Genomic DNA, 12,789 nt, shown 5'->3' on the forward strand with positions numbered 1-12,789 from the left:
TTACTCTCTTTTTGTGCCAAGAATCCCTTTGGCAGTCTGAGGAAGCCTACCGAGCTCTTCTCGGACCAATGTTTTTAAACATGTGAAACACAAAGGATTGCAACTGGAATCAGTTATGCTTAATTATCAAAATAGTCTTAAATTGCAATACACATGTGCATTTGTTTTAATGCATCAAATAACAAAATCTAGAAGCAAGTCTTTCTGCTGCCTACACTGATAATTGAGTGAAAATGCTGAATTGCAGTTTGAATATCATGAAAATAAAGACATATTTTTCCCGCATCCAAGCTCAAGAACTTTCCAAATTCCATCTGTAGACCCCAGGTTAAGAACCCTTGGTTGAGAGAACCAATAAAAATACATTTCGTGAAGCATCCAAAGGGAAAAAAAAAAGTCTTGCAAAATGCATTATCCATTCAACTGTGAGGTGAGAGGAACTAAGAGAGTAAGCAGTATTTTTCCAAAAACCACGATGAGCCATTAGTCCACAAGAGAGCCACATGCTTCAAACTGAATCCAGAAAGGATGCTTTGAGGAACTGACAGCACTGCTGGAATCTGTCTCAAGGTGGAGAAAGGGTGAAGTGGGAGTACAGCCACCCAGCTCAGCCCAGATCAACTGTGAACCTGAACAAGCCTCTTTCCTTCCGGGAGCCTCAGTTTCTTCATGAACAAAATACAAGTGCTAAACGTGGACCATGACTCTAGGCCCCCTTCCAGTCCTAAAATTCTTTTTTATTTTTTAATTTTACTTTTAAGTTCCAGGGTACAGGTGCAGAATGTGCCGCTTTGTTACATAGGTATACACGTGCCATGGTGGTTTGCTGCACTCATCAACCCGTCATCTACATTAGCTATTTCACCTAATGCTAGCCAGTCCTAAACTGTTTTCATGAGGTTATCCCCTCTTTATGCTAGTTATTTCGGTCTATTTGGCGAAATTTCAAAACATCATTGTCTTTCTTAAACTTGGAACAACGTTTTACCCAATTTAAATGCTCTCATGGGTAACCTAACACCAGTGAGTCTAGCAGATGTATATCATTACAACTTTTTTAAACATTCTGTTTTTACAAACATCTCCTTCATAAAAAACCACCACAGCATTGGTCTTTGCTGCTATTAAAACAACTGTCAGGGAACTTAGATTATGTAACTACTTATCTTCTACATCTGAGCCACTGAACAGAATAACTGAGCACAGAGCAGGAAGGGCTCCTAAAGGCTACCTAAGCCAAACACATTTTGCAATTGATAAAGAAACAGAGAGGAGCAGGAACTAAGCCAAAGCCACAGAGCCAGTCGGTAAGACAGCAGGGCTTATGCAGGTCACCCACCTGTGAATGCATATTCTTCCCACTATACCAAACTGCCCTTCAAATCCTGAGCCACTTCCCTAACCTTAAAACATCCGCAAGTTTAAAAATAGCAAAAAGACCTGCTGGGTAGACCACTCGTTTTTTTGTACCTTTAGTTAAGTAATGGGCACAACAAAGAATTGTGGCTATGATACATCAACTGGCTGGAATCACAAAACTATGAAATTCCACTAACCTGCCCAGAAAGTGATGAGCTCACTAAAATCCTAGCTATGTGGAAATCTCTTAATAATACCGTGTAACACACGAAAAGATACAGAAGTATTTACATAAGGATATAGACATCTATCAGCTCTTCATTCTGCTCTCCGGGATTTCCTAGTAATATTTTACTATGACATTCAAGAGAGAGCAAAAAGGTCACACAACCATTAAAAAGAAAAGAAAAAGCCCTGTATTTGACAAGCAAAAGCTTATATCAATATCAAATATTAGGCATTTTTAGATCTCAGGAATCATCTCACTATTCAGAAAATCTACTTGAAATTTTCTGTTTTCCAATATTAATGTCCCTGAGGACATAAAGATAATATCATAAAGGTAGTTTTAATTCTAGGTGAATATTATTGTTTTAAGATGAAGTACACGGTCTCAAGTCCTAAGGGTGGAATATGAATAAGGTTCTCTTTAAAAATCTATCTACCTAGTCACTCTTTCACCTGCACTCTTCAATGTGTTCAACATTGCTAAAGAGTCAGAAACCTACTCTCAAAAAAAAAAAAAAAAAAAAAAATCACAATTCAAGTACTCAAAAACCAGACTAGCATCCTCTACTCAGATTTCACTTCCTCAGAGAGAACTTCTCTGACCTTCCAGTCGAAGAAAGTAATACTTACCTAAGCAGTCACTCTCCCAAGTTTATCAACTCCTCTTTCAGAACTTGGCTACATCTGAAATTGTCGATTACTCATCTATTTGCATGTTTCTGTTTATGCCTGCCATTCCACACTAAAATGAAAGTTCCCGGTTCTCACTGCATCAGCAATGCCTCAACAGCACACAGAGTAAATACACAAATGACAGTTGAGTGTCTTGCCCACTAAGTGCCAACTATGCCATACTTCGGTCTACTGGAAAAGCATTAGCAAAGGGCAGAGCATATGCAACTCCAACGTGATTTCCATAGGCTCCTGTGGAGTAAGACTATGATACTACGACAATCCAGTGTTTAAATCCTTTCCGTGGCTTTGGAATGCCCTGCACTTCCAGCTATGAACACAAAACCTCTCCAGGCCCTCTCACTGCTTTTCTGAAACATCTCAACCATGATTTCCTCTAAAGGAAATAATGAAATAAAGTCCTGGCTGACGTTAATCTTCCGCGTCAAGTTCACAGTGTTAAGCATACTTTGAAGGCAGCCACACAAACAAAACCAAACTCCACAAAATTAGGTTGGGCTCTGAAGTTACATAAGACAGACTAAACTGTGCCTTTTCCACTGTCATTCTTCCTGCCTTCCAGGGAACCCTGATACTTTTCTTTGAAGTGCAAGGAAGATGCAGGTGAGAAAAACACTTACCTGCAAACAGCTTCAAAATAGGTAATGGGATTTCCAATACCACCCTACTTAATTCACTAGCAACAAAGTCAGGAAACCTGGGAACCTTTGAACTGTGCGGGGTCTGGAATTTTCTCTTAAAAACTCCTCTCTTTAAAATTATTTTTAAGTCAGCACTGACTTCAAGGCGCTCACTTATCAAAACACGTTTTGCAAAGTTCCCTGAGTCCTCCCACAGCCCTGAGTCCTCATCTGTGTGCTAAGCCTACCTATCAGCGACCAGGATGTTCTGAATACAGGTCTTTTAACGCAGAAGGACAAAAGCGCGCGTTTCCAGGAGCGACACATCCAAAGGGAAAAAAAAATAATCCTTTCTTCAACACTAAACCCAAGTTGCTCGTTCCCCGCCACCCGGTTTCCTGCACTTCCCCCTCCTGTTCCCCTTTCACTGCCCACTTCATCCAGCTTTAATCCCGAGAAGCCTCTCTCCTGGCTTACTAAGGGTAAACAATAGAAATGTCACAAGGAAACTCAGGAAGTAGATGAAGTCTCTAATTGCTGCCGTTTAACGATTGTACATAATTACTATCTTCAAAATGCGGCTTTCACCAGCGGAGAGGGAGCCGAGGCGGGCGAGGCTGGCGAGCTCCCCGCCGCCGGGAGGGCATCGGCGAGGCCGGGGGGATGCGGCCCGCGCCCGGGTGCCAGGCCCCGAGCAGCCGCATCCTGGCCCCTCCCCTCCGCGCACTCCCGGCGGGGAGAAGCCGAGGGCCGGCCGGCCCGGGTCACACACAGTTCACCGCCCTCGGGCTGCGGCGGCCAGCGGCGGTCAACGGATCAATTTGCAGAGCGCAGCCGGGAATCCCACAGCCCGCGGCGGCCCAAGCTCACGGAGCCGCGCTCGGAGTTCGGGGGCGCGGGAGCCACGGTCCGCGCGGGAGGTGGGAAGACTGGGCTCCGGGCCGGCCGGCTTCTCGGCTTCGGGAAGCGACCCCGCGAAGCGCCAGCGACGGCTGCGACTCCCCCCGGGTCCTTGCCCGCTCTCCCCAGCCCGGACGCGGCGCGCGGGAAGTGGAGCCGCTGCCCGCCCCCGCAACGGTACGGCCGCGGAGCGGGTGCTCGGCTCTGCCCCCGCGGGGTCGCCCGAGTCCCGGCCACCACTTCCTCCGCCGCGTCCTCCCCGCGGACAGCGCAGCCCGGCACCCGCCGCAGCGCCCCGAGCGCGCGCCGAAGGGGGACATCCCGCCCCCGCGCCGCCCTCCCGGCCCTGCGAACCGCTCCCGCCGCCCCGAGCGCCCCGGCGGTCCCCGGAGAGCGCCGAGTCACCCACCAGCCCCGCTCAAGGATGCGGGCGCTGCCCGCCCGCCCCCCCGCCCGGGACCGGGGACCCCAGGACTCACCCCAGCACCACCAGCTCCCCATATTTCACTGGCTCCTTATTGGGGGCGCAGTGCTCCTCCTGGCCAGGGGAAAACATGGAGCCCCGCTCGGCCGCGGACGCCGCTGCCGCCGCCTCCGCCGCGATCCCCGCCGAGTCCGCGCCGCCGCTACAATCCCATCCCGAGAACGGGGTGAGCGCGCCAGGGAAGGGCACGGCGGCAAAGGGGGCGCGGGGCGGCCAGTCCCGCGGCTGCTCCGTCTTGGCTGCTTGGCTGCCCCGCCTGACTCTTCCGAGCTCCGCGCGCCGCGGCCGCCCGGAGTCAGAGCCGGCAACAAATGGGACCAGGCAGCAGGGGGACCTGCCCGCGCCGAGCGCCGCCGCCGAAGCCGCGCGGGAGGGAGGAGGGGAAGGAGGGGGGAGCCGGCGCACGAGGGGCGGGGGCCGCGCGGGGGAGGCGGGGGCCGGCGCGCGGGCAGGTGGGAGCCGCCCCGCCCCACGTGGAGCCAGCCGCCCGCCCCGGGCCCGCGGGGCCGCCCTCCCCTGGCGCGTGGGGCCGCCCGCGCCCACTCCCCGCCCCCCACGGCCCGGCGGAGGCTCGGCCCCCGTGTTATGTAAACATAGAGTAAAAGGGAAAGGAAGTTCTTAAAGGAGCAGCTCTATTTTTTTTTTTTTTCCTCACTTCCTTCCCCAAACTTAGAGCGCGGGGTCCTCAGCCCTCGCCGCCGGGTTCTTGAGCCGCGAAGGCCCGGGGCGGGGAGCGGGGCGGAGATCTTGGAAGCGAGCGGCCGCGGGTCCCAAGCCCGCGTTTTCCCGGCTGGAGTTCGACGGGATTAACGTCCGCTCCGAGTAGAAGAGCGCTCTCTTGGTGTCACTGGGTCCCGGCTCACGTCTGGAAGTGTCGCACACACCCACCTGGGTGCCTCCCCTTCCAGAACCAAATCCTTTGAAGCAGGAAGGCGTCGAGGAAATTAGAGGGTTTTGCCAGTTGGTGCTGGAGCAGAGGACGTTTCGAAGGCGCCTGGAGCACCCCACCGTTGCAACGAATGTAGCTGCCCCAGCTCGTCGTCAGCAGAGCTCCACATGGCTTTTGAGGGGTGGAAGAGTTGTTTTTTAATCCACACTCTATTCACTTTCCCCGTGCCTTCCTTCCATCCCCTAAGACGCATAAGGGGAAATTACCTGGGTGGATTTTTTTAGTGAATACAAATATTCCTTTATGACCAGGATTTAATCAATGCACTGTTTGCTTTCTATTCTTTTTAAACTAGTTATTGCTATGGCTTTAAAATATTGTAGACTGTAATAGTTTTACTGACTGCTGTTTTTCATCATACAGGATTTTACTGTTCTAACATTTATTAAGCACTCATAATGTGCTGGAAACGCTACATGTTATTGAGAGTCACTGCCTCTCAGACTGTTAAATATTTAAAGAAATAAATGCTGCAAAAGCTACCATATGTATAGTGACTGGTTGGCTATGACCCGAAGTAAAGGGCTAGAAAAAAATAATAATTGCATCTGAAACCGTGCTTTCTGCTGTGTTTCACCCCTTGTGTAACGTTCTCTGACAGGTTATTACGGTAGTGACATGATGTTTCTGGTAATTTTACTTCAGTTAGGGACTGGTTTTTTAAATTGAGACTTTAGAAATAAATTTTTCCAATGTAACTCAAGCCACACCATTGGTAAGCCAAAAATAAACTTTATTAAACAATTATTTCTGCTAACTATAGAAATTCTGTATTTCAAATGAAAATCAGCTATTCTGTACGTTACATAGTCTCTGTATTTTTTACATGTTATAAAAAAAAATCTATTACAGTTTTAACCAGCACTCCTTCACTAAAGGGATAAATTCTTTCTCCTCACCAGTGTTGATGTAAATTTCTTTGGAATTTCTCCAGGATTAGTGCCTTCATCTACTCTGTGCCCCTACTTAACCACATAGATTGTATGACGATCAAAGATATGTCAGAATCATTCTGCAGTTGCACGGTCCCTATTACGATGCTGCCTGCCTCTGTCACCCTAGCTTCTCTAGATCTGTTCTATTGCTGCTCCTGCTCTCTAGGCTGCAATTACCTCCTTCCTTCTCTCTTGGCATGCTGCGCCTGTGTGCATTGCATTACACTGTTCTGGCTGCATTTCCTTCTTGCTGTGCTCTGCATCTGCTCTTAGGAAGACGGAAAGAAATATGTACTAACCTCCTACTAAGTTCCCACCACTATGCTGAGAGTTTCCCGTAGGATATCCCAATCTTCCTCGGCCCCCCAGTTCTAGCTATCTGCCTGTAGCACCCCTGATTTCCAGAGGGACATGTCTCTCTTTCTACTCTCCTAACATGTCTTTAAGAATGTTTATTAGTAGTTAATTGGGTCTGTCTTTATCAGACTGACTGACAGGAAGTGTTGCTGTGAGTGAATTTTTGTATCAATGGAGGCTTTTTATCCTAGGCAGCTCAAGGCTAGATCAGCTCTGTGAATCACTCTGAGCCCTGAAAGCTTCTGACTGGTAAGAGCAATTCTATTGATCGCAGTCAGGAATACATACAAGGACCAAGCATGGAAATCCAAATGAGCAAATGGGCTGAGTGAGGACTGTGGCGCATTGGTGGGGTCTCTGCCATCTTCAGGGCTTATCTGACACTCATTTCTAGCTGATTGTTGCTGTGTTGACAATGACAGTTCACTCTTGCTAGATTTAATTTTTCCAAAACCCTCAAATCCTAATTACACCAAAACCTCTAAATTTTTAACTGTTGGCAACTCATTCAAGCTTTCCATTTTCTTTAAACACAGCACAAACCCATCAAAACTATGTCTGTTTTTCTAGACTCTATGTACCCAACCAAGGTCCCCACAGTTGCTTACTCTGATTTCAAGGAAACACACATGAGTAAAGGTAAAAAGAACACTTTCCAAATGCTATCAAATGATAGGGCTGGGAGAATGGCAGAGTGGTGAGGGGTGGTAAATTGATTTTCTCAGAGTGTTGTTGGCTTGTGTTCCTAAGGAAGCCAGCTTGTGCCTTTCTCTGTGCATCTCTTATCAGAGTTATCACCTCACAACTTAAACCAATTAGGACATGACCCCCACCATCCCCAGTTAATATTAAGAATCTGATTGTAGCATGAATTTATCCCCTCTTGAATGTAATTGTTTTAGTTAGTTGCTCCAGGCTGGTGGGACAATCTGGCTGTGCCATCTGCCAACCCACTGAGAGCCAGGGTGGGCTTGGCTGACTTGATTGCCAGGGCAGACCCTTCCCTACCCTCTCTGCTTGCCGTTCCATTTATGTCCCTCACCCCAGACCACTCTCCTGAAGAGGATGACCCACCCACAGCCTCCCAGAGGGAGTCCGTGCTGTTTTTTATGCTACCAGAGGCCATATGCTTACTACACAAATAAATAATGTAAGGCTTTCTCTCGACCTTTCCCCAATTGTATCTTCCTCTTTTGTTAGAATCAAAAGATTTAGTGAAAAAAATGTGTGTTTGTTTTAAACATACCTTAAAGTCAGTCAAATACCTTCCAGTATTTCCAGAGTGAAGCATCTAATTTTTGGTCATTCTACATTATACCTTCCATGTTTATGTTTGGAAAGACTAAAGAGCAAGTAGACACTTTCAGAAATACGTTTTGACAAACAGCAGGATACAGTAGATTTTTTCATGGAACTTTAGATTGTATTTCATTTTTAAAATGTCTTTGAAGTTTTCTGATTGAAAGTAATAGAAGCTCTTTGTCAAAAGTTTTAGAAATATGAAAAAAAGGTTTAAAAATTAAGTGGCAAAAGCTGCATTATCTTAAATCATCTTAAATCATGTCAATACCCAGTAAAAACCGTATTTATCATTTTTGTGTATTTCCTTCATTTTTTAATTTTTAATTTTTTGACATATGTATAATCACCTTTCTAAAGTGTATCCTGCCTTTTTTATTTAATATATTGTCAGAAGTTTGCTCTTGTAACTAAAACTTCAAAAACATTTTTGTTGTTCATCGTAAGTATCAACATTTATCAACCATTCCCCTCCGATGGAATATATAGAAGGTTTCTAATTTTTGTTCTTGTAAATAATAAACATGTTTATATTTGTTATTACTTCATGAAAACATATTTCTATAGGTAAAATTATTATATCAAAGGGTACAAATATTTTTAAGATCCTTTCATGTATATTTGCAAGCCATTTTTCAGAAGGTTGTATCTGCCAATTTAAACTGTAACTACTGGTATACAAGAGGCTGCCCCAGGAAACTCTCACCAGCATTTTAAAATCCTTACCAATTTAACAGGTAATAATTTAACAGGTGTCTATCTGCATTTTCATGATTTGCTATTGTGAGATACAGTGACTTTTTTCTATTATGGTTTAAAAAAATAAACACATGAGACCTACTCCCTCAACAGATTATTAAGTGCACAGTACAGCTTCTTCATTGTAAAAACATGGTACCAGCCCAGCAGGGTGACTCATGCCTGTAATCCCAGCACCTTGGGAGGCTGAAGGAGGTGGATTACGAGGTCAAGAGTTCAACACCAGCCTGGCCAAGATGGTGAAGCCTTGTCTCTATTAAAAATATAAACATTAGCCGGGCATCATGGCAGGCGCCTGTAATTCTAGCTATTCAGGATGCTGAAGCAGGAGAATTGCTTGAACCTGGGAGGCAGAGGTTGCAGCGAGCTGAGATCCCAACACTGTACTGTCAGCCCTGTAGCCCGGGCAATAGAGCAAGATTCTGTCTTAAAAAAAAAACAAAAACAAAAAACAAAAACAAAAACAAAACATTGTTCTACAGCACATCTCTAGAACTTTTTCATCTTACATAACTGAATCTTTATACCCATTGAATAGCAACTCACCATTTCTCCCTCCCCTTGCCCCTGGCAACAACCATTCTACTTTTTGCTTTGATGAGTTTGATTTTTTGAGATACTTCATATAAGTAAACCATGTAGTTATTTGTCCTTCTATAACTAGTTTATTTGACATAGCATAATGGCCTCCAGATTTACCCATATTATAGCATATGATAGGATTTCCTTCTTTTAATGGCTGAATAATATTTCCTTGTTAGTATATACATTTTCTTTATCCATTAATCTGTTAGTAGACATTTAGATTAGCTCCTGTAAATAACGCTGCAATGAACATGAGAGTACAAATATCTCTTTGAGATGCTGATTTTAATAGTTTTGGATAAATACGTTGAAGTAGAATTGCTGGATGATATGTTGTATATTTTTAATTTTTTTAGGAATCTCCATGCTGTTTTCCATAGCAGCCACACCATCTTACATTCCCACCCGCAATACACAAAGTTTCCAGTTTCTCCACATGCTTGACAACGCTTGTTATTTTCTGTCTTGTTTTGTTATAGGGGCTATCCTAATAGGTATGAGATGATATCCCATTGTGATTTTGACTTGCACTTCCTAATGATTAGTGATGCTGGGTATCTTTTGCTGTATCTGTTGGTGGTGTATATATATCTTCTTTGATGAAGTGTCTGTTTAAGTTCTTTGCGCATGTCTTAATTGGGTCATTTGTTTTTGTTTGTTTTGCTCTTGAGTTGCAGGAGTTTCTTATGTATTTCAGGTAGTAGCCTCTTATCAGATATATGTCTTACAAATATTTTCTCCCATTCCATACCTATGTTTGGTATGCCTTTTCCTCTGTTGCTGGTCTCCTCCATTGTACAGTTTTTAGTTTTATGCAGTCCCACTTGGCTATTTTTGCTTTTATTGACTGCTTTTGGTGCCATATCAAGGAATATTGCCAAGACCAGTGTGTAAAGACTTTCCCCTATGTTTTCTTCTCAGAGATTTACAGTTTTAGGTTTTATGTTCAAGTCTGATCTATTGAGTTGATTTTCATATATGGTATAAAATAGGGGTCCAATTTTATTCTTTTTTGTGTGGATCTTTAGTTTTCCCAATTCCATTTGTTGAAGAGACTATCCTTTCCTCATTTTGTAATTTTGGCACCCTTGTGGAAGATCAGTTGACCATACATGAATGGGTTTATTTGTGAGCTCTCTATTTTGTTCCATTGATCTACATGTCTGTCTTTATGCCAGTACCATATTGCTTTGGTTACTGTAGCTTTGAATATGTTTTGCAATCAGGAAGTAGGAGGCCTCAACAAGAAAGTTGTTTCAACAAGAAAGTTGTTTTTCTTTCTCAAGATTGTTTTAACTTCTCCTTTGTGGTTCCATATCAATTTTGGATTCAGTTTTTCTATTTCCGTAAAGATTGCCCTTAAGATTTGGGTAAGGATTGCATTGAATATATGGCTTTGGTTAGTATGTACATGTTAATAATATTAAGTCTTCCAATTCATGAACATCAGTGTTTTTCCATTTATTTATGTATCTTCAATTTCCTTCAGCAATGTTCTGTGGTTTTCAGTGTACAAGTCTTTTACCTCCTTGGTTCATTCCTAAGTATTTTATCCTTTTTGATGCTATTATTAATGGGATTTTTTTTCTATTTCCTTTTTTTGGATTGTGTGTTGTTAGTGTAGAGAAATGCAAATGCTTTTTGTATGCTGATTTTTGTGTCCTGCAACTTTACTGAATTCATTTATTAGTTGTATCAGTTATTTTCTGAAGTCTTTATGGTTTTCTGTGTATAAAATTGTGTTACCTGAGAACAGAGCTAATTTAATTTATTAATTTATTAACAGAGACCTTTTTTGGGTTTTTTTTTTTTTTTTTTTTTTTTTTTTGAGACGGCGTTTCGCTCTTGTTACCCAGGCTGGAGTGCAATGGCGCGATCTCGGCTCACCGCAACCTCCACCTCCTGGGTTCAGGCAATTCTCCTGCCTCAGCCTCCTGAGTAGCTGGGATTACAGGCACGCGCCACCATGCCCAGCTAATTTTTTGCACCTTTAGTAGAGACGGGGTTTCACAATGTTGACCAGGATGGTCTCGATCTCTTGACCTCGTGATCCACCCGCCTCGGCCTCCCAAAGTGCTGGGATTACAGGCTTGAGCCACCGCGCCCGGCCTGGTTTTTGTTTTTTTGGCCTAATTGATCTGGCTAAGAGTTTCAGTACTATGTTAAATAGAAATAGCAATAGCAAGAGTGGGCATCCTTGCCTTGTTTCTGACCTTAGATGAAAAGCTTATAGTTTTTCATCATTGAATATTATGTTAGCTATGGGCTTTTCATATGCTGCCTTTAATATGTTAAGAGAATTTCCTTTTATTCCTATTTTTGTTTGTTGTGTAGCTATTAAGATGATCATGTGATTTTCATCTTTTGTTCTGTTAATATAGCATTGACTGATTTTCACATGTTGAACCATCCTTACATCTCAGGGATAAATCATACTTCTTCACATACCACTGCACTCTGGACTGGGTGACAAAGTGAGACCCTGTCTCAAAAAAAAGAATAAATGAAAAGAAAGGGGAAAAAAGAGAGAGGGAGTTGCAGGGGAAGAGGCGCCCATACTTTTTTTTTTTTTTGAGTTGGAGTCTCCCTCTGACGTCCAGGCTGGAGTGCAGTGGTGTGATCTCGGCTCACTGCAACCTTCGCCTCCTGGGTTCAAGAGATTTCTCCTGCCTCCACCTCCCAAGTAGCTGGGACTACAGGCACCCACCTCCACGCCTGACTAATTTTTACATTTTTAGTAGAGATGGGGTTTCACCATGTTGACCAGGCTATTCCCCTACTCCTGACTTCATGTGATCCGCCTCCCTCCACCTCCCAAAGTGCTGGGATTACAGGTGTGAGCCACCGCACCCGTCGGCTGAGGTACCACACACTTTTAAATGAGCAGATCCTACAAGAACTCACTAACAGGAAGACAGCACCAAGCCATGAGGACTCTGGCCCCATGATCCAAACACCTCCCCCCAAGCTGCACCTCTAGCATTGGGGATTGCAATTCAGCATGAGATTTGGGCTGGACAAATATCCAAACTATATCAGAGGGTACACACTGGCCTCACAAAATGAGTGTGGAAATGTTCCCTTCTCTTCAATTTTTTTGGAAGTGTTTGAAAAGAACTGCCATTAGTTCTTTTCTAAATGTTTGCAATAATTCACCTGTGGAGCTATCTGATCTTAGACTTTTCTTTGTTGGGAGTTTTTTGGTTACCAATTCAATCTCCGTACTAGTGACAGATCTGTTCAGATTTTCGATTTATTCATGATTCAGCCTTGGTAGGTAGCATTTCTAGAAAAGTATCTATTTCTTCTAGGTGACCCACTTTGTTGGTGTATAATTGTTCATAATTGTCCCTTATAATCCTTTCTATTTCTGTGGCACCAGTTGCAATGTCTCCTTCATTTCTGATTTTATCTGAATCTTTTTACATTTGTTATTTTTTAAAAAACAATTCTTACTTTTGATTTTTTTTTCTGTTGTTTTCCTATTCTGTTTCATTTATTTCTGTTCTGATTTAATTATTTTCTTCCTCTTCCTAACTTTGGCCTTAGTTTAGTTTTTCTAATAACCTGAGGTATAGAATCAGGTTGCTTATTTGAGTTTTGTTTGTTTGTTTTTGTCTT

General features: G+C 43.7%; 1 protein-coding gene across 1 annotated transcript in view; it reads right to left on the bottom strand.

Moving 5' to 3' along the window:
* The window catches only part of PELI2 (pellino E3 ubiquitin protein ligase family member 2), a 173,781-nt gene extending 169,088 nt beyond the window's left edge, over positions 1 to 4,693 (bottom strand). The window contains exon 1 of the mRNA XM_039469405.2: positions 4,280 to 4,693. Within this exon, the coding sequence (XP_039325339.1) occupies positions 4,280 to 4,356 (77 nt within the window). The 5' untranslated portion in view covers positions 4,357 to 4,693. The remainder of the gene's footprint in view (positions 1 to 4,279) is intronic.
* Between the last annotated feature and the right edge of the window lie 8,096 nt (positions 4,694 to 12,789).

This window comes from Saimiri boliviensis, chromosome 2 (genome assembly GCF_048565385.1).
Source record: "Saimiri boliviensis isolate mSaiBol1 chromosome 2, mSaiBol1.pri, whole genome shotgun sequence".
In the NCBI taxonomy this organism is placed as follows: Eukaryota; Metazoa; Chordata; class Mammalia; order Primates; family Cebidae; genus Saimiri; species Saimiri boliviensis.